At 40.8% G+C, this 25,541-nt stretch overlaps 1 protein-coding gene across 1 annotated transcript; it reads right to left on the bottom strand.

Annotated features, from left to right (window-relative positions):
• Positions 1 to 475: 475 nt before the first annotated feature.
• On the bottom strand, positions 476 to 24,770 carry lgr4 (leucine-rich repeat containing G protein-coupled receptor 4). Its single transcript, XM_085907944.1, has 18 exons — positions 23,953 to 24,770; positions 15,969 to 16,040; positions 12,683 to 12,754; positions 11,388 to 11,459; positions 10,097 to 10,312; positions 7,650 to 7,721; positions 6,922 to 6,990; positions 6,233 to 6,304; positions 6,037 to 6,108; positions 5,789 to 5,857; positions 5,647 to 5,718; positions 5,485 to 5,550; positions 5,305 to 5,376; positions 5,126 to 5,197; positions 4,511 to 4,636; positions 4,199 to 4,296; positions 3,963 to 4,016; positions 476 to 3,868 (listed from the first exon to the last, which is right to left on the bottom strand). Exons 1-18 carry the CDS (start codon positions 24,135 to 24,137, stop codon positions 2,460 to 2,462), a joined length of 2,940 nt encoding a protein of 979 aa, XP_085764070.1. The 5' UTR covers positions 24,138 to 24,770; the 3' UTR covers positions 476 to 2,459.
• Positions 24,771 to 25,541: the final 771 nt, after the last annotated feature.

The raw sequence follows: 25,541 nt of genomic DNA, 5'->3' as shown, positions 1-25,541 counted from the left end.
TACGGATCCTGATACTTGTCTACAGTAGTCTACTATTATTTCATCTGTTCAAAGTTTCATACTGCTTTTACCATCACTTAACTCTGTTCAAGTTGTATATAGAATAATACCCAGGCGATGCACATGGTTTTCGATAGACAATACAATTGACTTAACGTCAAACTATAAACTGTACCATGTTTTGAATAGCCATAAAACAAATTGTCTTAATGAAACTTCATTTTCAATGTCACCACAGGCACTAACTTGCTAAAAGTACCTCACGCCAAGTTTACATACTCGAGTTTGCCATCGCAGGGCCATGGTTCCAATAGGCCTTTGAAATAATAAATTATCACTTGCAACTAGAGTTTTGACAAATGTCTGCTTCCAGACGTCCACTGAACCGAACCAGACCAATCACATATTCAAGATGCGCTATAAAACTGCTTGAAAGTGACATTTGTGACTTCTCCTTGATCGAGGTGCAACAACCATTATGAAACGTTTGTTTAGTTTGCACAAATTTATTCACATTTTTTTTCTACATGAGCAGATTAAACAATACAGCCTGGGAAGATCTCATGAAAGAACAAAAATGAATCAAGAAAATAACATCAGAACATGTATCTATAAAACTAATTCTTACTGTATAGTTTGGTTAAAAAAAATAAAAATCACAGTATACAGTATAGATTCCTCCCACAAATAGTACTTGACATTATGTTCACACAAAAGGGTCAACATAAAGCCAGGGATGCTAACAAAAGGAAGAGAAAAAAAAAAGAGGGGGGGGGGGTTGTTTGTAAAGTACTGCTGCGAACTACAACCGTGGAGGTAGCTTCCTAGAGTAGCATCCCAGTCTTCGCTTTGTTCAAATAATTTATAGATAGCTACAAAATAGACGTGAACACCTAGATTCTTAATAAACATCAACTACAAAAAGACCTGTAGATTATCACCAGTTGGGTTAGGAGACAATCAAAAGACATTTTGGCAGGTGCAACAGACAACAAAGGCATTCTAGACAATGCTGACATGTACCCAAAAAAAAAAAAAAAAAAAAAAAACATCCACTCAAGGACACAAGATTGTCTTGATGGGGAAGACAACGTTCCATTGGCTACATTCCTGAGCACTTGTCGATACATGCTCCAAGGGTGGAACCCACTTTGCCCTCTCTCACAGTCACATTTGAAGATGCTTGGCAATGAGAATAATATGCAGAACATTGGAGAAATGTTCTTTGGTACAGTAAGAGACAAGACAGATTGGGGGAAAAAAAAAAAAAAAGATAACGTCCTACAGTATAATGATGTTGCTGGTACACTGGAGTAGATCTGAAGAGCCTTGTCTGACAATATATTATCTGGGTTAATTTTAGACTCTGCACACCCCAAACAAATATGTTATTTAATGTGTTAGAAGTGTGGACTATAATTATTGTTCAATTAAGGAATGATCTAATTAGATGTTCCTCAGTGTGATGGAAGCATTTAAATAGGGACCGGTTGCAATTTGTGCAACTCAATGACATTTGACTTCACTAAAACGGTCTTGCAAGTGCCAACTAGTTTCAAAACAAAAGTGGCCTTTGGTCAGCAAAGCAATGAAAGATCCCGCATTAAAGCAACCTGTTCTTATCTTGAAAACATCAGCATGAGTGGCGTTTGATTATAATCTATGGCATGACGACCAGGGGTCTTCAGTAGGGACACGGCATTTGGAAGTGTCCGATGAGCAAACAAGATCTTATTTACATGTACCGGTAATGTATTTAAAAAAATATACCATTTGCAAGAATCGACAAAAGCTGGTTATTAGTTACTGAACAAGGTTACCGTTCCAACAAATGACACAACCTCCATCCAAACATTGCTGCCGCTCAAACAATAAATAAGTTCAGCACTCAAAACAAGCAAGCGGAGCTGTTGCTCAAAACAGTGATATCTGCTACTTGATCACATTCTTAGTCTTGGTGACTTAATACAAGCAAGTGTTAAGAGGAGACTGACAACCTCTCAATCCATTATCACACAGTTCCATCAATTTCACCTTTGAGGTGGAGACCACCAGACTTACACATTCACAAACCTGTTGGCTAGTCTTATGTAAAAAAAAATAATAATAATAATAAGATGACAATATAAAATGATCATTGGCTGCAGAGGCGCTTTAACATTTGACAAGGTTTAGAATAATTCAAAAGCTCAGGAGCGCACAAAGTAGCCTCGTCAAACACAAGAAGCAGGCACAGGTGGCGAGATGTCTTCCTCAATGTCCATCGGACAGCTTTTGAGAGTTCTCTCTTCCACATCCACCAAATTCAGAGTTCCCTTTAAATGAGTGCTTTTCTGTCATTGAAAACAGACCTAAGTGCTTGCTGTGATCTTTGACCAAGGCAAATGTTTTTGTCCCGTGGTGAACTAATGTCACGTAGATCTTTGTGCAGACAGTGCAGACGATGCGCCGAGACAGCCTTAGTCTTTGACTCGAGGTATGCTATATGAGTAGTGTACTAGAGGGAGGCCTCTGCTCTGGCAGAAGCAGGCTCTGCCGCACGCCTGAACTTGGTCTGAGCTGTCAGATACAAACGAGTCCCCCTCGTCTGCATACTCGGACTGAGCGGACGGCGTACCGCTCTCCGGCCAGAATCCCTCAGCGCGCTGGCATGTGCTTACGCCTGTCAAGAGGGTGGGACAGCTGTGAGACTTCACCAAGTGTCTGCAGACGGTGGAGGACGAGCAGGAAGAGCAGGTCTTGGCATGCAGCGTTGCCTCACACTCTTCACACACAACCATCTCCCCGCAAAGTTGAGAGTAAACGCCACAGTCAAAGTTTAATTGAGCGGAGGAGCCGCCACCCGTGAGCTCGGAGTCTTCGCCTCCATCGTCTCTGTGATTTTCGCCTCCCGTTTGTTTTGTCTCCCTGCTCAATTGTCCACAGCTGCGTAACCTCAGCCAGTCCTCCCTGAAAGCCGGGCTAAAGAAAACATAGAGAACTGGGTTGAGGCACGCTGGCAGGGGGAAGAATATGAGAGTGACGGACTTGGCGATCTCGGGGCCTCCGGCGGTGGACCCCGTTAGGAGGGGGGCGAAGGAGAAAGCAGCCACGGGGCAAAAAAAGATGCAGTTGGTGAAGATGAGCCAAGCTACATGGCGGAGGGCACCCGTCTGCTCCGGGTCAACCAGCTCCACCCTTCCGAGATGGCAGTACAGCTGAGTGTATACAGCTGCAGTGAACAGGTAAGCCAGTGCATTCAGCAGCACCAGGATTACTGTGACGCTCAGGCCCGGACTCTCGGCCCCGGCGAAGGGCAGGCATAGAGGAGAGGCGGACTGCTGGCTGAACCTCACAAGTGGCAGGCAGGCGGCAGCGGCGGCAACCAGCGCTAACAGCCCCGCGGCCAGGCCGAAGTGTCGCTCTCGTCTCCAGCATCCTCTTCGGCCGAGGCCGCTCCTCCTGGGTGACATCACTTTGCTGAGAATATCCTGCACGGCCACGCTGCGCTCCACTGCTGCCAGTAAGAGCAACAAAACCGCCCACTCTGACGAGAAGACTGCAAGAGTGCCCGCAAACTGGCAGCCAGCTCCCATTTCCCACCACACGCCGAACTCAGCGAAGGATCCCCAAGTAGTGGCGTCCAGCACAGTCAACACGCCCACATACAGGCCCGTGAGCAGGTTTGCCAAGGCGAGAAGCCCCATCAACAGTCGGGCTGGCGGGATGGATGGAGCCCACCAGTGGGAGTGTCCCAGGTTGCAGTGGGTGGGAGAGAAGGTGGCAACCAGTACTAGACTGTTAAAAACCAGCGAGACCAGGCAGATAAACCACACTGTCAGGCGAATCATCCAGGTGCCGAGAAGATGCTCACAAGGCTTAAAGGCACCTAAATACAGGGAGAGAAAGAAAAATGTCAATCAAAACACTAAGTTCAACACTGGTACACTGAGGGCAAAAGGGGGGGGGGGTAACTGGCTTGCCTGGTGAGGGAGAGCAATGCATAAGCATTGAAATTCGTTCCACCTCCTCTTCGCCTGAAAGATAAGTAACAAATGTTAGGGAGGAGACTTGCCCAACTCGAGATACATACTATTTAGAGCTCAAAGCAACATCATTAACTAAAGTGGAGTGGATTACATTGAGATAGCATTGCAAATTTCCAGTTTACACGACATATTTGGAAGGGGAGGGGTGTGACTGACTGCGGCATTCTCACCTGCTGATCGCTTGACGTCACTTTCCTCGCAAGAACGTGTCACCGAGTCACATCCGACAAATGCACAACATTGGTAGGCATAAGGGACGGAAATGGATCTACAAGCATACACGGTTTTTGGTCAGGGAAATATTTGCTTTGCAAATAATATTTGACCTTTTGAACATCTATTTCTCACCAACTTTGTGAAAACAACAATATGTTTTTCGAATTGCCTTACTTTTAAGCTACTGTGATAAATACTGTACAACTTGGTAAAGAGTTGTTTGCACACAAGTTGAGTGACATATTTATTCTTCAGCGTTTCCTCACCTGAGTTTGGGTAACTGGTTCACAGTCAGCACATTTTTCATCTGTGGGTTCCCTGAGAGTTTCAGTTGACTGAGGGCGCTCAGTCCAGTCGTCGGAAGCGTAGTTAGATAGTTCATACTCAGATCTCTGCAGGAAATGATTGCACACAAGCCATTTAATATTATTCTCGCTAAAAAAGAATTGCAGTCTGGGTGTTATGACCTGAGAAGCACATAGAAATGTTGGCATGATTCTCAAATGAGCACGAGGTGCTGAGTTTTTTTTTTCTCTCGACATCAGTACATCTGTATGTAGATATGCAAACTTATGCATGTAGATATGCAAACTTTTATTTCCCAATTACAAGAGATACCAGGGCTACAAAATGGCAGCTTATTGTCCTAAAACAAAATAATTTTCAGTATACATGGATGTCAATTTTGAAATTGACCCTCTGAAGCAATCATGGCGGCTGACTTCAAATTGTGGATGGTCTGAACTATTCATAATGTGCAAAAGCGCGGTCACGGACATGAACTGGAGCGCAATATTCAATTTCCAATTTCCAGTGTTCGCATGAGTGCTCATGCGCTCATGCTGATATTCACCCCTAGTCAAGTAATCATTCATACTTACAGGTTAGTGAGAGCAGCAAGGGTGAGAAAAGCATCAGCATGGATGAATTGGATTTTATTTCTACTCAGGTCTCTGTGGAAAACCAGAAAAATGAACCAAAACTATGAAGGTATGCAACAATTCATGCATCCAACTGTGTGGAGAGGGAAAGAGCTAGACTGAAGACTGAAGTGACTTACAGTAAACGGAGAACAGTAAGTCCTTGAAAATGTTCCCTTCCTATTTGCTCAATTTGGTTGTGCTGAAGGCTTCTGTTGATTGAACACAAAATGTCATTAAGACTTGCATTGTTCATGAAGACATTTGTCATTTTAAGGACATTTCCAATCCCCAGCCATCTTATGCATATCGAAACTCACATCTCCTGCAGTTGGACACAACCCTGAAAGGATGGTAACTCCTTGATCTCATTGTAAGACAAATCTCTAAAGAGAGGAACATAGACGGCTAATTAGCTCAGTGGGAACATCCAAAACGAAGGCGTGACGACACACAAGGAACCGAAAGGAAAAGTTTCTTACAGTGTCCTTAGCAGCTTGAGATCGTCACACAGATCAGCGGGGACAGAAGATATCTTGGTCCCTGACAGTGTCCTGGGAATACAAAGACCTCATCAGCCACCACTGAGACGCACACAGTGATTATTCATTCAGGTTCCCTCACAGGCTCTCGATGTTGTTTGTCCACGTGAGGATTGGGAAGTCATGCATCATGCCGGCCCCACGCAGCATCCTGGGAAACACACGATGAGAAAATATACAATGTAGTAAGAAATAATGAGACCAAAGCATGGGACAGTGAGGAAAATCGTATGGAAACAATCAATTGCATGCTGCATATACACAATACCCTTACACACATTAACATGGACGAGAGTAGACTGAGCTTTGTCAGGAAGATATGTGACTTACAGTGAGTGGAGATCAGACAAATTCTGGAAAGCTGTAGTACCCACAAAGGACAGCGGATTGTCATAGAAATGTCTGCAATGAGGGACAACCGTTTCTTTCACATGAATGGTTTCGTCCTTTGGACAGTGTATGCAAAAACTAAATAGTGTGATTTGTCTTTTAAAGGGTGGACCGGGGTGTGTGTGTTTGATCTTACATGGTTCTCAGCTGGGGGTTGTTATGAAAAGCTCTTTCAGGTATGGAAGCAATATCATTGCTATGGAACCCTCTGTAAGAAAAAGGCCATTGGACGTGTTGAGAGATGTAGAATGCATAAAATGTATACAGACACTGTCAGGTAAATATGACAAGGCAAATAAAAAAATGTTGCCCTCAGTGAGGAGATTAAACAGCTTGTGGTGTTCGACGTAAAAGTGAATCAAAGTTTCAACCCAGCGTTTTTGTCTATACGACAAACAAGAAGAGAAAAAAAGTAGCCATTATTTCATGACGTGTTGAGAAGGGAGAGAAAAGTGGTGTCCACTATTACTGGCTTTCATCTCTGGACACAACCACAGACACTTTTTCTTCACATCGCTCCCAAGACAAAGTCGCCATCAGGAAAGTGTCTTTTGTGGTGTTGCGGGAAGGTGGCATGTTTCAACAAAATCAAATTTCCCAATGATAGCAACCTTTGTTTTCTTTGTTTGAGACAGCACGCCAGTTCTTAGCACTGCCACTATTATATCACTTGTACTACATTTATAATTAGCTCTGATAGATGGGCTAATTGTATCACAAAAAGTCACCAAGTAATTTTAAAAACATTGAACTTGGCAGAGTTTGGAGGTACGTTCGACAATACAAATCTGAGCGATAATAAAAAAAAAATGGCGATAAACTTACAGTTCTTTCAGTTTGGGCAGGTCTTCTATTGCTTCGGGAAACACAATCAGATTGTTGAAGTTCAGGTCCCTTCAATGAGAAAACAAACCATGTCGGTCAGCACACGGTTCACCAGCATTTTGTACTGACTGAATGTTTAAGTCCAAACACATTATATAGAAAAACAACTTGTTCACAAGCCACCATCCCTTGAACCATTGCTAAAAGATGATGAAAACATTTGCAATTTGCCAACGCACCCAAATGTGTCCTCCTTATACAGAACTGCTAACAGTGAGTTATTAGTAAGCTTTGTGATGGCAAATCCCGTGTAAAATACATTGGTGACCACTATCAGCAAATCACACAATAAAGCAAATCTATTAGATTTAATATAGGCTGATTTGAGCCCAAGAGAGAATTCGGTGATGCATTGATATGTAGGAAAATGTAGCAGACAACGCCAGTAGACACACAAAAGAATCACTGTGACTCCTTTGTTAACCAGTAAAGGACTCTGCCCATTAAAGGATTTTTATGGCTGTGTGGCAGGAAGAGGCAAACAGTGGGAGGGTAGTTTTGATAAGAATCGTGTACTTTGCTCTATTTATCCTCAGCAATTACAGGAGGAAGTGGAGACAATGATGTCTGGAGGACCAGAGCAAGGGTGGGAGTGGGAGGTGTTGTTAACACACGCATACACATACACGCCACCCATTCACTCATATCCCCATGAACTCATAACTTACAGTGTTTCCAGGTTCACAAGACCAGTGAAGCAATTGTTGCCAATCTCTGTAATTCTGTTGTTGTGAAGATGACTGAAATAAACAAACAACAACAAAGGTTGACTCTCCCAAAAAAACCTTGACGTGCAATACAGAGGACTAATGTGCTTTGCCAGCCAGGTTTATTTGATTTTCCTTTGTGGTTTATTTGACTTCCCTTTGTGGTTTTGCACCCACTGTCGTTTATTGTTCAGTTTATTCAAATACAGGGTGGTCAACCCGAATGTTTCTTGAGTGCAGGAGTGTCAAACTCATTTTTGTTGCGGGCCGTATTGTAGTCATAATTTCTAAATACTATTTACAGTATAGGCTACACGGCAAACTGATGAATACGCAGTTTTGAAATCAGAGACTAGTCAAAACTGTTCAAATTGTTTAAAAAGATGAATGGTAATAAAAATTGGTAGCAATATTTCTATTTTTAAAAAGTAAAGACAAATTCTAATTTTAGTAATGACACAAAGTCGATGCAAAGTTTGTCTTTGCAGGCCACATAAAATCATGTGGCGGGCCGTATCTGGCCCCCGGGCCTTGAGTTTGATAGCAATGATCGAGTGTGAGTTTGAGAGTTTCTAATAAGTAGGCATACATTTTTAAAATCATCACTATAAGAGCATCACTATATTTGAATAGGCTGGTTTTCAACTCAATGTTATGGAAATAAAATACTACAATACAAACTTTGTTGTCATATTGTTTTTCATCATAACAGGGGATTGCATCCTTTACCTGTCGCAGGTTATTTAAGCAAAGCAGAAAGTGTTCTTAGTCACTCTGTGTCCCTAATGTTTCACAAAGACAACAAGCAAGTTGATCCAGTTCTTTCTCTATTATCATATAAGGACTGGAAAGTTCCCTTACTCTGCTTTGGACAATTAAAAAAAAAAAAAAAAAAAGATTCCTTAAGTGTTCTGTGTCACGTTACAATAAAAACTCCATCCATACAGTTTGTATACTGCTTGTCCTCTTTAGAGTTGTGATGATTCTAATGTAGAACTGACTATTTACCGGAATTTTCGGACTATAAGTCGCGGTTTTTGTCATAGTTTGGGTGGGGGGGGGGACTTATACTCAGGAGTGACTTATATGTGATTTTTTTCACAAATTTTCAAAATTCAAAAATCCGCGATGCAGTGAAACCGTAATAAACTAACCGCGATGTAGCAAGGGATTACTGTCATTTGAACTGCAAGTGACGTCACCCGTGCCGCGCGGCGGTTGTTTACATAAAGGGCAAAGGATTCGATCACGGGATGACAAAGATGACGAAGGGCCCCACGTACTAGCGGCATCATTAACGGCTTTGTTTGTAAGTGACACGGAGGACGAAGAGTTTGAAGGATTTAATGATTTGGAGTGACACAGAAGGTTTGAAAAACTATTATGGCTTTTACGCACGCCTGATCCTTCTCGACGGGAGCTCTCTTTCACCTCCGTGGATGGAAATTGGGAGCCGGTGCTCGGCCGGGTGGCTGTCCGGGGACGGTGAATGGGGCTCCGACATGGGTTTTACGCACGCCCGGTCCTATTTATGGAGCTCTCTTCCACCTCCGTGGCTGGAAGTTCAGTAGTTGCTGGCTCGTTGAACTCTTGTTCTGTTAAATAAAGAGCCGTTTCCCAAACCCACGTCTTTCCTGATACTTTGTTAACGCTACAATACAGTTATATACTAGATCTCTGCAGCGCACGCGTGGCGTTGTTGACATTAAGAACAAAGGAATTTGATCGATGGATTTAATGATTTGGAATGATACAGATGGTTTGATAATATTGAATATGATGGTTATTTGAAATATACTTGATATATCGTTATATGGGTCTGTGGAATAATTAGAAATGCAACTTACAATGGGTCCGACGTCAGCATATGCGGCGCATACGCGGCATTGTTTACATAAAGCACGATCGATGGATTTAATGAATTGGAGTGACACAGATGGTTTGATAAACGTGTTATTTATGTAATACTTTATATATATATACTGTAATACTCTGTTGTTGCTGGTTCATGTCTGTTTTGGGTGTTGGATTTTGACAAATAAATTTGCCCCAAAAGTGCAATTTATACTCCGGTGCGAGTTATAGTCCGAAAATTACGGTACATAAGGTTAAAATAATTTCACTGTGAATTCCTTCATTGGAATTTTTGAATAAATTAGACTCTTGTGTAAAGTGCTGATTATTTTTGTCAGTTTTCGTTTTGTGAGATTTGAAAGTAAATAGTTCATGATATTTTGTCTGTCCAAGGAAAGACTGTACACCTACAAACGGCGTAGGGGATGAGTGAAAAGAATACTGTGATACTTTAACCCAGGGAAGGTAAAATGCTAATGGTCAAAACCTGAAATGTGTTTTGTTTGTATCTTAATTTAACAAGACAATTACTACAGTAGCATGATAAAACTTACAGAACAACTAGACTGGTGAGGTTTGCAAAGGCGTTGTCTGGTATGTACGAGATGCGGTTGAGGGCCAATGTTAGCGCTTGTAGGTTTGCCTGGTGCTGAAGAGAACCAACTGGGACCTCTGTAAGGTTGTTGTCATCCAACCATAGATGCCGCAGTTGCTGAAGATCCTCGAAACTGTCATCTGGAACTGTAGTAATATGGTTTGCATCCAGTCGGCTAAAGGAGACAGGGGAAAAAAGTTGAGACAGAAATGCAACAAAATAATATACTCGAGGGGCTGATTGAAACAGAAGCTTAAACTATATATATATATATATATATATATATATATATATATATATATATATATATATATATATATATATATATATATATATATATATATATATATATATATATTTTAGCAACTGGCATAAACCTTACATTTGGGTGGTCTAATAAACATGTGAAGCACTATACCAATATAAGATTCCGGGAATATTTCTCATGTATGTATATTTATAATGATTGTGTTTAATGAAAAACTGAATGGATGTTTCTTGTTTCTACAAGATATGCACTTGTTTCTACAAGATATGCATATATATATATATATATATATATATATATATATATTTATATTTTATTTGGATATAAAATAAATATATATAATATATATATATATATATATATATATATATATATATATATATATATATATATATATATATATATATATATATTATTTTTTATTTTATTTGGATGTGAAATTTGAACTATTTACTTGCATTTGTGAACAGAAGTTTGTTTGTGATTAGATTCTGATTTCTCAGAGAAGCCCAGTGATTTTGGTCAAATTTGGATTTTGACATTTGCAAATCTGTCCAGAATATGTACGTGTTTTAACACAATCATTGAATCATTTTCTGCCATTATCCTCCCTCTCACTGTGTGTCTCGCCCTCCCTCAAAATTCCTCAAGTGTCTGAGCTGGAAGGAAAAACAGTCTTGATTGACATTTAGCTCTCTGGGGCTTCATACAAAGTGAGTCCTGGCTCCACAAGAGCATATAACTTCAGCAAGAGACAGTGAAGTGACGAAAGGAAGACGAGAAACACTGGACAATGGGATAACTAACTAACTAACTAACTAACTAACTAACTAACTAACTAACTAACTAACTAACTAACTAACTAACTAACTAACTAACTAACTAACTAATATCAATGAGAACATTTACTTGAATTAATACATTCAACTTATCCCTCCTGTCTTTGTGTGTGCATGCAAGTAAAGAGATTTTAGTAACTCACAGAGACTGGAGGAAATGAAGACTCTTCAAGGCAGCGCTAGGTACTGTCTTAAGTTGATTATTCTGGAGCATCCTAAAGACAAAAAGGATATCTGTGGTTTTAAAATCAAACCAGTTGGTTCATGAGATACAATACAAAAAAAATAAAAATTTAACTGCGTTGGTAAGTTGCGCAGGAGCTCTTCAATTTGTAGACAAGTATAATAACTTAATTCAATATGATATTTTACAAAATTGCTCAAAAACTAGCAGACAGAAATAGAGGCAAGATGTCTAAAACATTTTTCATATTACCGTATTTTCTGGACTATAAGTCACATTTTGTTTTTATAGTTTGGCTGGGTGTGCGTCTTATATTCAGGAGCGATTTATGTGAGGGATTATTAACACATGATATCATTTCACATGTTATTCTCACACTTCCGCAAGAGGGTGCTCTAGGCCTGTGGAACTGCAACTGACGATGAGTCTGACGTAAGCGACGTAGGAGAGGAAGCGCCGCATCTTCTACTTCCAAAGTTGTTTATAAGTGACACCGAGGATGAAGATTTCGTTGGATTGGATGATTTGGAGTGACACGGATGGTTCAATAAACTTGTTAACATGTTATTTATGCTATTGTTATAAACTTGTTAACATGTTATTTATTCTATAGTTATTTGAATAACTCTTAATATGTTACATAAGGCACGTTTCTCAGTTCCTTGTTTATGTGTTTATGTAAAGTTAGAATACCGTAGCGTTCTGCCTATTGTTTCCTATTCTATTTTTATTTTAAATATCATCGTATATTGGAACATACGTATATTAACAGAATACAAAATCAATAATTTTATCCATATCGCACAACACTACCATGTAGTTGTGATCATTTGTTTTTATGTATTATATATTGCCCTGTACTTTGAGCACTGCAGGTTCATTACTTTTAGGGTCTTGAGCAAAGAGCTCATTTGTATACCCAGAGGACTTTGTGCAAACGTGTATACAATATTGGGTACCTTTCAAAGTGTAAGCTTTTGAAAGTAAACTACACTGTGTTTACACAAGATTTGTTAACAAAAACAGTTGGTGTGCCAGGGATAGAAAAGAACATTTTGTCTGTTTCAAGTGAGACTGAATTAGTATGTTTGGGTATATCACTAACTAACAGAGCCACAAAGTTGCAACACAACTTATTTAATATTTGCTTTCCCCCCACCCCGTGGGTGGAAAACTTCACACTGTCACAGTGTGTGTGTTTGTATCTACATGAGAGTGTTGACAGTGGCGGTGGCAAGGAGAGTGCATGCTTACAGGACTTTGAGCTGATGCAGTCCAGACAGGGCTTCGGGGTGGATAAAGGATAAGTCATTCCCAGCAAGTCTCCTAACAAGACAAAAATAAGTAGAAATTGTCATTAATCTGAAATAACATTTAAAACATTTCATATGTAGCAGTGTCTGTTTGACAAAAAAAAAAAAACTGTGAGGCCTTAGACTGAAAAGTTCTCTATGTTAGCACCTCAAATGAGGCTCAAGCTCTCACACTGAAACGGGGCCAGGGGTGTCAAAGACACATCTGTCATGGCCTGTTGTCACTTTGTCTGTCACCCAAACAAGATTAGAACTACTTGCACATATCCCCTCCCCAAATTGCTTTCTGGTCCTCCTACCAAGAGTATTTCAATTGTTTGTGAGACGGAAACAAGTGCTTATCGCCCATGAGAGCGGGCTCGTAGGTGAACATGGCCATTTATTTCTCTGGAAGGGATTATTTATTTTATCATATTTTCTTAGAATCCGCAGTGTACCCATAAAAGTGTGTTGGGACACCTCCCTTTCCTGTTGCCAAGAAAAGTTGTTCAGAAAGTGTGTGTGCATGGACAAGGTTGACCGGGACACCCAGTCCAAGTATACCATCGGGCCTGAGAGATTAGCGACAGATTTATCACCCTGCAATATGAGTCCGACCAGACTAAAACCCTGAAACAAGAGCTGCTGGGTTTGTGAGCCGGAGAATCAAGGACGAGTGTGTTAAGTTAGACAACCACATGCCTTTCAGGTCCCAGAGGAGAGAATTGTCAGAATAAGATCTTTTCCTCAACATTTTTTTTCATAGTTTGGCCGGGGGTGTGACTTATAACTTATGATTTATAATAATGTGAAATTATTAACACATTATTACTTGATCATTAACACATTACTTACTTACTAGTCGTTTATCACTTCACGTTATTTTCATTTTAAACCGCATGCGGGCGCTCTAGGCACGTGGAATTATTGGAACTGCAACTGACGATGATGATACCTGGTATCAGTGCTCACTCATCCTTAATCTCAAGAATTACGCTTTTTTTTCAAGGTTTACAGCAAAGCGGAATTGATAAGGTGAAATAATTGATAACGTACTTAAACCTGCACATCATAAAATCTTGCCCCAAAATATCTTTACACCAGCCTTTTCATTTGACCATTTCTGACTCACACATCCTTTAAATAGCAGTGTTCTGCCTTTCAGGCGAGTCGTACATAATTTGTTCACACTCTTATTTTGTAAATGATGCTTTATTTTGGCAGAAGGGATGTAAACCAGGAAGTGTCTGTGCCTCAATTGATGTATGTAAGGGGAGGGAGTTGCGTAATTGAGGAAGGAGAAGCTAGAGACCACATTATTACATGCCCACCGAGAAACTCCAACAGAGGCAACGCAACGCTTTGTATGTTCTGTGCTATATTTTCTTGTTTTCATGGAAATGGAACTATTATATGTCTGACACTTGTTTTGTCTTTTCTAGTTTCACACTGTTATTGGCGGCAAGATATCCAAATCAAGCTACAAAATGACCGAAGGACGTCTTGCGTCATCAGTTAAGAGTTAGTTCGCTGTCTAGCTTGGATAAAGCTAACATGCGTCTTAGCGAGGACAGTACAAGCAGATTAACACTTTTGCTGTTCTCGATGGGTATTCTTCCAAACCTCTGGTCCCTCCTCTGATCTGACCTTTTCTGTTAACCTATAGAAAATTACCCAATTATACAAATTGTATACATGTATCATCGATGCCAGAGTTTGGTCCACATTTTTGGCAGTAATTCAGATTCATTTCCTGCAAGGGTTCGCAGCCAAGTGTGAAGCGGTCGGGATGACAGTCAGCACCACCAAATCTGAGACCATGGTCCTCAGTCGGAAAAGGGTGGAATGCCCTCTCTGGGTCAGAGTTGAGATCCTGCCCCAAGTGGAGGAGTTCAAGTATCTTTGGGTCTTGTTCAAGAGCGAGGGCAGGATGGAGCGTAAGATCGACAGGCGGATCGGTGCGGTCTGCTGTGATGCGGACTCTGTACAGGTCGGCCGTGGTGAAGAGATTTACCGGTCGAACTACGCTTCTACCCTCACCTATGGTTACGAGCTATGGGTCATGACCAAATAAAAGTGGCTAAAATGAGTTCCCTCCGCAGGGTGTCCGGGCTCTCCCTTAGAGATAGGGTGAGAAGCTTGGTCAACCGCGAGGGACTCTGAGTCGAGCCGCTGCTCCTCCACGTTGAGAGGAGCCAGATGAGGTGGCTCAGGCATCTCATGAGGATGCCTCCTGGACGCCTCCCCGGGGAGTTGTTCCGGGCATGTCCCACCCCAGGAACGACCCAGGACTAGCTGGAAAGACTATGTTTCTCGGCTGGCATGGGAATGTCTTGGGATCCCTAGGGATGAGCTGGACGAAGAGGCTGGGCAGAGGGAAGTCTGGCCGTTCTAAAGCTGCTGACCTCGTGACCCGACCCCGGATAAGTGGTAGAAGATGGATGGATGGATGGATGGATGGATGGATGGATGGATGGATGGATGGATGGATGGATGGATATGTCAGTCAACATAACAACCACAAACTATGCTAGTGACACAGGCAAAAAAGGGTTGGGCGCGGCTAGGGAACAACTTCAAAATAAAAGCGTAACAGGGCAAGGAATTGTTTCACGTCTACTAACCGTGCATTCCTCTAGACAGCATGATGAAAAGTAAATTGACTTTTGAAAAAGCAGATTGAAGTGGTGGATGAAAACAGAGGGTGAGGACTCTTAATACTGAAAGATCCCAAAGTTAAAAAAGCATCCACGGAAAGTCCAAGCAAAGTCATTTAGTATCCTCTGGGCAACATGATACCTGATATCAGGTAGACTGATATTATCGGCATCTTCCTCCAGCACTGAGCCAGAACAAGAAGCATTTAACAAACAGAGATTAGATGTTTGACACTTAAAACCCCCCAAGAATACACACAGACTTTATTATGGATTCAAGCCCTCACCTAATCTTTTTAATGTGTTTTTCCCACTTATCTTTGCACTATGATGTCACGTGTATATTTTGTACTTGCATGTATTTAATTTATTTATTTATTTATTTATTTATTGCCATTCACTCACTCATTCACTCACTCATTTATTCATTCATTCATTTTTAACTATGGCAAGGAACACATTATGGACCTGTTGCACCATGTTGCAGTGTTAACTCAAAAAACCAGGTCCATACCATAAGGCCCAACCCTCATGTCAACATTGTACTGTGTCAATATAGCACTAATGAAAGAAAAGAATGCATGCACTCACAGCTCTTCCAGATAAGGAAAGTTCTTGAAAACATTTGCTGGAAGCTCAGTGATGTTATTCATGCTCAGATCTCTGTGGAGAAAAAATGAAAACAATATCAGTTTGCAATTTGATCTCATATTTGTGGCGACTGTTGACACAAAATGACATGGCTCATCAGTGTTAAAAGTACATGTTAAAAAAAAAAAGGTTAGTTTAAGGTCACTAGCAGGGAAGGTAATGTCACAATTGAAGCTTGTACCAGCTGAATTCTCTTGGACTCTACAAATCGTACAAAACCAAAATTAACCGTTTATTCAACAACATTATTATATTTTTTTACACACAATTAGATTTGTCACCTTATCGCAATTTCATCCTTCACACAGCCACGGAAAAGAGAAATGTATTTTGGTCTAACTGCAGGCAAGCGAAAGCTCAGGATTTCACAACTGCGCACTGGCACTCGTGGGAAATGTGTGGTCGACTTCAGGCAAAACAGAAGCATAAACATAAACTTAAGATGATGAATACAAACAGTATACAGTAACAGGTAATAATTTAGAACGCAGTAGTCGATCATTTCCGCCATCATAAAAAAAAAAAATCTTGACTATTTGAGTATTCTAGTTTTAATTTTTGATGAGGGAAATCATCAAATGCCTAAAAGCTGTTGAAAAAAAATTAACTATACTTCAGCCCCAGGCAGCTCCACTTTTCAATCCACCTTCAAGATAAGCATGTGGCAGCATGACAAATATGCACTCAGGCCTTGATTTGCTTCCCCACAAACGCTAATATCAGGTCATGTGCATCGCATGCACTCAATGCAAAGTGCCATATTTTCGCACTGAAAGGTGCAGACTACTGAGAGAGCAAAAATGATTATTTTGATGAGAAGTCACTAAACATAACATGAATTATGCAGCCTGAATTTTTGTTTTCCCAAAATTTAGAAATAAAGCAGCAGCCTGCACCTCACCTAAATTCTAACTCTAAAATTGGTCATCTTGAATTTCATTGCCAGATCTCTTTCGGACCTGTGCGGGCCCCTCAAATACAACAAGGATCATATTGCCCTTCCTCTGCATTTCTAGCAACACTCACGGCAGAATTACATGGCGTATCCATGCCAGAACGCTCAGGCTCCCTACGTTCCATGTCCTGTCCAGTGTCCACATTTACCGAGTGATCCAGTTACTTTATAGACAACAGCCTGATTGTTATTGCTTTTCCCCACTCAGGCAGTGCAATCGGTACCGTGGATCTGCCACCACTTGTAATCGTCCAGACACATTCCTAAGCAAATTGTAGAATGTTCAGCGACTTAATCTTACAGATTGTTGTAATCACACACAAACAAAGCAGCGTATGAGAGAGCTGCATGACTATCCTGCTTCCTCCCTCCCCCATTTTATGGCTGCTTTACTCATCAAGGTCCTTCGTCTGCCCCTGCTAAGATAGATTGAAGAGGACACTCAAAATGCAGCGGTGATTAATGATGACAAGCCTAAATGATTATACAATCTGGTATTGCGAAATATCAATCCCATGTGCTGTTTCTTCATGTAGAGAGGAAGGCAAAAAGCTGAAACAATTAGCAGATCTAATTTGAGAAACATTTGTATTCCGCTTCCTATGAGGGTAGCGGGGTTAGAGAATGACAAAAAAGTGGTCAATGGAAAAAGTATGTTTGGCTATTTTCTGAACTCCTGCCACTTCAGACAGTGAGGTGATGAGCAATCTCAAAAGCTTTGATGCAAAAGTACCTATGAGTAAAGGTGGTTGCATTTTATTATTACTCCCACTCGTGTTAATATTGCATTTTCAACACCTCTTATCCTGTTCAGGGTCGTTGGAGTTGCTGGAGCCTATGGGAGCTCGCATCAGACGGAACTCAGACTGCACCCTGAACTGGTCGCCAGCCAGTCGCAGAGTGTTAAGATTATTGTGTCAAAGAATAAATCACTCACTTACTTAGCTTTCAGGCAAGTAGTAATTACTATTATTACAGTAGGGCACACTGCAGTCAGTGTCATGGTACGTATTTGCGACCTATCCATGCATTGTCTAAACCAGCGGCCCCCTACCTTTTTAGCACCAAGGACCGGAATATCGTCAGACAGTATTTTCACTTTCACACAGCTTTTATGGTGAGACCGATAAATACAACTAAATAAAATGATATGACCGGCATAAAAACAATGATATTGTGGTGCCGAAGGAAAGCTGGCGCAGCAGTTGTGTCGCAAAAGACTTTCACTGAACATACTACTCGTAAAACGAGGAATAGGAGGACCAACAACGGAAGTGCGTTACGACATGTACACCATGTTCCCAACACACCTTTCAACCCTTACTTCCACGGGGGAATTTTGTATGCCAACGCCACAGTAAAATATAATAATAAACGTGAATCCACAACTTTACTAGCAGCATCCTCATAACATCACGCCAACACCATAACATGAGTAATGTTATGTTCACGTCACCAAGGTGTGGGAGAGAATCCTGTCCATTTTTCAAAATAAAAACTCATCCACACTTGGATAAATAAAACGAAAATAATGTATAATATAAATTAATAAAATAAATAAATAATGAATAATAGTGGTGAAACTTTTTGCTGTGCTGAAGCCTTTGTTTCTCATTGCACTGAAGCATCGGGTTTGAATTTGAGCGTGTCGCCAGGTTTCCGTGATTAATCAAATGCAACATTCCCAAACACAGTTGGTTATAGTTCCAGATCACCTGTTTTGTGTGATTCTGAATATGGCGGTGAAGGGAGAGAGAGGCTCATCAGTGGAGGTTTGAGCGGCTGTCGATTATCTTAGCTTGGGTCAGCTATGTTTCCTCCGTCGCCTATGGCGCCTGCCGGAACACGCAGCAATGTACGGAGGTCTCGTCTGGGATGAAAGAGTGTCCATAGCACTCATCGATTAGTACTAAATTCAAATTACCATTAAAAGGCACAGCTCATCGTCAACATTCTTTGCCGTACAAGTCCTTCGGCGGCTGACCGAAGCAGGCCGCCCCCAAAGCCAGGCCACAATTGTCAGCCCGATTGACAGATTGTCTGCAGCTCTCATTCATGTGAATAGTATTTAGCATGTGTGCTTTCAAAAATGTTCACTTCAAGCATCACTATTTATAATAAATTTTGATTTTAGAATTAAAGAGACTTTGGCTAAGTTGTAAGGTTTTTTTGCACACGCTATAAGTATTGTAAAAATATGGGTACAACCTTGGTTTATATCAATTAGTACTCTGGGAAACTAAAGGTTTAGTAACATGGTTCACTGTACGGCAGTACGATACATCGTTATCGTATCGAAAAATAAAACAAGGACGATATCCGTCACGTGACCTTACCATGCTTCTGTTGCATGGAGAAAGGTCAGTCTAAGCACCCACATTGCTCGTTTCAAATTTGACGTTGATGGCTAAACCAACCCAGTCAATTAAAATCATCATGAAGAGTGAGCGAGGAGCGTGAGGGAGGGACCGAGGTGTCACACATATGCAGCGAGACAGCACACGAGAAATTTACTTCCGCGTCAGTAAGAGTTGGCCGACACAGCCCTGTGAAGTATATACTGTACACATACATTGTGTTTTAGACCTTTCTGTGGCGATATTTCAAATTTCAAAATTACCAGTGCACAAAATACGGGAGATTATTATAAAAATGTCTGCGCACTCCATGCCCCCATTCAATTGGATGGGAGTATGGGAGTGATTCTCGCCTTTCTGTTTCTTCCTGTTTTTAAAATGAACATTGAAAACTTCAAAATTTCACACATGCACAAAACAAAAACATCTGCTGTAGATAACAAAAAGTTGACTCAATTTAGACTGGGGAAAAGGAGGAGTGGTCTGACAACAGTTTGATTTATTTGAATTAGAAGCAGATTTAGCGCTCTGCGGATGTAGTATGTACATAGACATCATTGGATTTCATTCATAAATATGACATGAGTGGGACAATCCCTCAGATTCATTGTAGAGTTCATTGAATGAATTCTAATCATTGTTATCTTCAAAATATTTTTTAAACGCCCCCATATCCCGTCACTACTGCGCGGGGTGGCGTGGTGGGGGTGTCAAACACAGACGCACGGGGTAGTGCAATGCGGTCCATGTTACATGCATACAAAAGAGGAAATATCGCAGTTCACATGGCCCCATAATTCCTCAATTACTCTATTAATGCGTACCTGTAGTGCTCAGAAGAAAAGATATGATCGTTTATCAAGAAACACTGTATCTAAATGCATCTTTGGTTTCACTGGTTGGATTAAAGCAATCTATAGTAGCTCAAGAAACTTATTTGTCGAAACGCCCTAGACGTAGCCATATTACCAGAAAGAAGGGGAGCCGAAGGGGAGTCGTGACATAGTGGTGTTGACAACTGCCTGCCTAATTGTTTTCCTCCTCCCCTATGGTGGCTTATTGGGGGGGTCACCTCACAATCAGAAAAGCATGAGAAAAGACAAATCTCCATCCATTGGCACGCGATCTGGCGTGTGAACTCAATAGCAAGTGGCGGGCGTAAGGGACGTGACGTCACATTCGTTCCCTACTTGCCGCTCTGCATTAAAATAAACCGGGGGGGGGGATTATTTTGGAATATACAAGACTGTCTTTGCAGTATTGCTCTCTTTGTACGTGAAGACTTCATTGTGGGTGCTCGGGAAGACACCCTTTACCCCCTAACCCCATAGCAGATACTTAAAACCAAAGACATTGACATTGCGGGGAAAAAAAAGAGATCAGGACATCCATACACACCAGCAGCAAAACATGTCAGAAAACAAACATACCTTACACCTACTTTTTTAGACAGGTCTGCAGTATTTAATCATTGTAGCCATAAAAGAAAATTGGATCATTTCCAGCAGCACATCTGAAAATCTCTTGCCGCAACTAATGTGATGCGGATGTGGTTGGCAATCACTGCACGCACATAATTAGATGTGTGGTGACGTCTGTCTGACATTAAAATTGGTTTTCAGCTCAAGTGGATGGAACAGTGAGTGGTTAATGTTTGACTTCACACGGGCCACAGCCTGCTACACCTGATATGATGGAAGCCAGCAAATTTTTAGGTCAGCTTTAAGTCCCATCCTGCATTGGTCATTTTAACAGACAACTACAAGATAGCAAAATAGCTGACTTAGATGGGCGTCTGTAATTTACAGACGGTCAACAGTGTAAGAGGCTATGTCAGAACGGCAATAATGATTAGTCAACATAAACAAAGTCACCATCAGATTGCATTGATAATCACACTTATACGGTGCGCGATACGTAAAAGAAAACAGATATCGATATTTTTGCTTTGCCAAATATCTTGATAAGTATAACAAAATAAATATGGGTTCGGTAAAAAAGAACCAAAATAAATATCATTCCAAAAGAATGTGGCAAATGCAGTTTATTTTTTCATTCAAATTTACTGGCATCCATCAACATTAACAAAGTGGATATTAATTGAAAAAGTAATACAGCCGCATTATACTGCAACTGTGCTGTAATGATAACATTTTTATGCAGCAGAAGTATTTGTTGTCAGGCTCTTCCTACAGAATGCCCAAATGTTTCATTGTTTGACTCTGTATTAGTTCCTTAAGCACAGGTGCAAAATATGATGATATTCAGAATTATTCAAAATTTAGGTGGAGCATATCTGGCAAACGGAAGGAATGAAAACCACATTTGCATTGGTCTATGTGCTGCGAATCTCTCAGGAATGAGTTACAGGGCTACTCAAGGGAAACAACCAAAACCATTCTTATTTACTGAGCCATTGTGCTGGTGTGGAGATTTATTGAAAAAAAAAAAAAAATCTAAATCGTTGAAGCTAACTATTTATGATCCTACTCCATATGACAGATTCCATTCGTGCTCATATCAAGCTGCAATACAAGTTAATCATTTACAGAGTTGAATTCTAAAAGTTACACATTGTGAAATCAGCTAAATAAACTGCCACTCTCTTGGATATGGAAGAAATTCAAACTGCAAGAGCTGAATGCAGACCTTTAATAACGCGTAATCACCGCTTTTCATGACATGACCACTTATACCACCGAGACATAAAAACTGCCAGTTGGTGTTATATGGGCTCATGGTGGACAACAGCATAACTTTGAATTATGGTGTAACCACAGCCACAAATCCGGTGCAGACACAAGATAAAATACAAACTTATATGTATGCACTCTATACGCATATTGTTGAGTAGATCATCTGACACATTGGGTAATTCCCTGAAGTGAATTGCTTGAATCTGTCAAATGCTGACAATGCGAGCAAAGGCAAAACTTTAACAAAGACAAAACGCTTCAAGTGTGAATAGGCCCCAAGACAAGAAAATTATACCAGCAGAATCAGAGATGACAAAAAAATACACAACAGAGCCATCACAAATGAGCAAATAATTGATGGAGGCATTAACCCAGAGAGAATGAGATCTTGCAGCTGCAATACATCTCACTAATCCATCACGATTCAAAAACCCCAGCACTCCACTTACAAAAGGCAGAGGGAGTGGTAGAGGACAACTAAAGTTCAAGACACTGGGAGAACAAATGAAGAAAGACAGCAAGAAGAGACAAACAACCTTTCACAGTGGACTAAGAGTTTCTACTGCATATTTAAGTAGCTTAGTGTTAAATCTACCAAAGTGGTGTGAAATAGCTATGAGTATGCACATAAGAAGTTCATATAATCATGCAAACAACATCAGCAAGACAAAACAAACAGCTGAGTGCTTGCGAACACTGTGATACTATGTGAAAACTCGACTTCTGGTTAAGATTGCAATTCAAGACTGAATAACACACAGGAGCAGAACGTTTTCAAAAAGCAAAAACTGTCGAGAACACTTTAAACTCTAAAGGTACGCCTTGCGTGACATCATGTCTTGATGGATTCGTATATGACTTCCTCTGTTTACAGTTCTGAAAACATTCCTCACAATGGCGACTTCAATTAGTGTTGATTGCGCTTATGAGGAACGAAAGTTGCTTTTCTTACTGTATTAAGTACTTAAGTACTATAATTATTATTATGATATTTGTATTATTATTGAAACATAAATACAAACCATTGCATCAAATGAATGTGCCAGCATTCTAGTTACGTTTCTCATGCAGCAATGCCATCGAGTGGGCTTGGTGCACGTACCAAAGTAGTTAAACAAGTTAATGAATAACATCAAGACGTTGTGAAATAAACTAGAGTAGTTCCTTCCTGGAGCAATTATCAACAGTAGCTTCGGTGTTAAGTAAAACAGACCTGCCAGGTGCACTGCTTTTTTACAAACATTAATTGTTTATCAAGTTATAAACAAACTTGAATTTTAGTTATTAAATGCACATATAAAAAATTGAAAACAAGGCATTGCTGAACACTGCATTTGCTGAATTAGATCATCAAACAATTACATTGAATCAAATGGTTCCAATTATTACTACAAATACCACAATCAAGAAAAGAAATCATTACATTTTATTTGCCGGGAAGAATAAAGCAAAGAGAAAGCTTCTCGGTAACCAAAAGGTTATTAATACCGTTACTACCGCATCTAACTGTGGACCTGTTTCACCAATGTTGACATCTGACAGCTAATAAAGTCATCAAAATATTAGCAGCATCGCTCAGTGTGTCACAATCCAGTTCTAGTAGATGTAAACCACATTAATATGTTAAATAACTAACACTATTTGCATCATTAATTTTGAAAATCAATTTTAAATGGTAATATTCCTTACAAATCATCCCTAAGCACAATTATTGAGTTATGCAATAAAAAGTTGCCAGTTCACCAAGTTGACACAGTGAACCATGAAGACATGAAAGAAATCAATACACAACCACAAAAACACATCACTGCTTTCCTGTTCACTTTATCCAAAATGTTCCCCACGGTTGTTGATCGCGGTGTCAACCCTAAGCATTTGCGTCATGAATGCATGTGTGGATTTGGGAGATAGCTTACAGGTAGTAGGTGAAGGCACTGAGGCCGGACGGGACGGTGGTCAGTCCTCTCCCGGAGCAGTCCACACCTCCATCTTCATCGCAGCTGCATGAGGGGGAGCAAACGGCCGGAGTCGACTGTCCTTGGCCGGTAGCTCCGGGACGCAGAAAGCACCACAAACAAATCCAGAGCAAACCCAAAGGCATTTCCCCCACGTAGGTTCGGGTGACTTTGATGCAAAAATATTAAGAATAATAATAATATTAGAAAGGGAGCCTTTGTAGTCTTATCGACGTCGACCCCTCATGTGGATAGTTCAGCATAGGGAGAGGAAGCCTGATCGAAGTTAAGCGTCCGCGCACTTGGTAGTAAAAAAAAAAACGCACGTTAAATGGGTAGGTACAGTCAAAAAAACAACATGGTCCTCGAAGACGTGCGATATGCCTTGCCGAAAGACAATCACACACTGCTTGTGCGTCGTCGGTGAAGATAAAGTTGTAGTGCTGGCGACAGCCGCGGTCGAGCCTACCTTACCGCCCCATTAAATAACCACAAAGCGAGCGGCAGCTTGTTCGTGCCAAATGGTAAAAGCTTCGCTCAAGTGATTCTGGAAGCTTTCGTTGAGCAGCGCAAACAATCATTTGCCGCCTTGCTTTGGTTTGCTTTGCTTTGCACCGCTCGCCACCGATCCCCTTCCTCACGCTCCTGAATCCTGATATCAACAGCACGCGTGAAGCTCTGCAGGCACCCTGCCGGACAACCTGGAGCACTGGGGCCTGCCTGACTGTCTGTCTGTCTGTCCGCCTGCCTGCCTCTGTGTCACACTGAAAGCTGCCCTGTGTTCTTGCACGAGCAATGCTTGCACGCTCCTTCAAATATTTGGGCTATTCTTTTAACAGTTTCAGAGGCTGAAGTGGGAATAAGTACATATGTCCATATTCATTTTGGTGATTGATCTGAATTTTTTTTTGATGTGAATAAATAAATGGTTCAGGATTTTATCAGTTATAAGGGTTTAAAACTGCTGGGTTAAAAATTGGACTGACCTGGGAAGTTGGGTCAATTTGACCAACTCAAACTGTTTTGTTTTTGGCCCAGGAGTTTTAAGAGTGATTTTTTAAAATCCAAGTAGAACCCCAGGGTTACCCCTTTTCTCACCCAAATATTAACTATGTCCACAATAATTCAATGAGCCTTTTAAAATCCGCATATTGGCCATTAGTATGAAGGCCATGTCAACGCATGCGTGCAAAAAACACAACTGCTTTATTCTTGTGGTGAGTTTAAAAAAAATGCGTGATTGACGGGGAAATGTAAATGAAATGATGTCTGCTTGCATCACAAAGTCTGTGCCTCTCCACTCAAGTCAAATTTAATCAGATGAATCATTCATTGATAAAGAAGGAAGACATGACTTTTTTATTTTCTTTCCTTGCATGTAATAGTGACCATGTGTCTTCTACTTCTACTGTACCTCCACATGATTCTTCAACTAACAGTTGCGTGTTTCTACAGGAACCTGTGCAAATGTGTTGGAAACAGAGACAGCTTCAAGCTCTCTCTTGAAATTTGTTATTATTGTCCCAAAAAAAAACGCACAAACACTTATG

Source organism: Syngnathus leptorhynchus, chromosome 3, assembly GCF_054491065.1.
Source record: "Syngnathus leptorhynchus isolate UIUO chromosome 3, UIUO_Slep, whole genome shotgun sequence".
NCBI classification, from domain to species: Eukaryota; Metazoa; Chordata; class Actinopteri; order Syngnathiformes; family Syngnathidae; genus Syngnathus; species Syngnathus leptorhynchus.
Note: the sequence above shows the minus strand (reverse complement) of the source record. Positions and strands in the feature narration are given on the sequence as shown.

What these genes read in the sequence shown, in the direction of transcription:
- lgr4 (XM_085907944.1), bottom strand. Translation starts at nt 24,137, where the DNA reads ATGCCTTTGGGTTTGCTCTGGATTTGTTTGTGGTGCTTTCTGCGTCCC. An exon ending in ACAAACAACATCGAGAGCCT is followed by an intron (nt 5,719 to 5,788) that starts GTGAGGGAACCT and finishes TTGTATTCCCAG; the next exon opens with GACACTGTCAGGGACCAAGA. An exon ending in CTCAAGCTGCTAAGGACACT is followed by an intron (nt 5,551 to 5,646) that starts GTAAGAAACTTT and finishes TCCTCTCTTTAG; the next exon opens with AGATTTGTCTTACAATGAGA.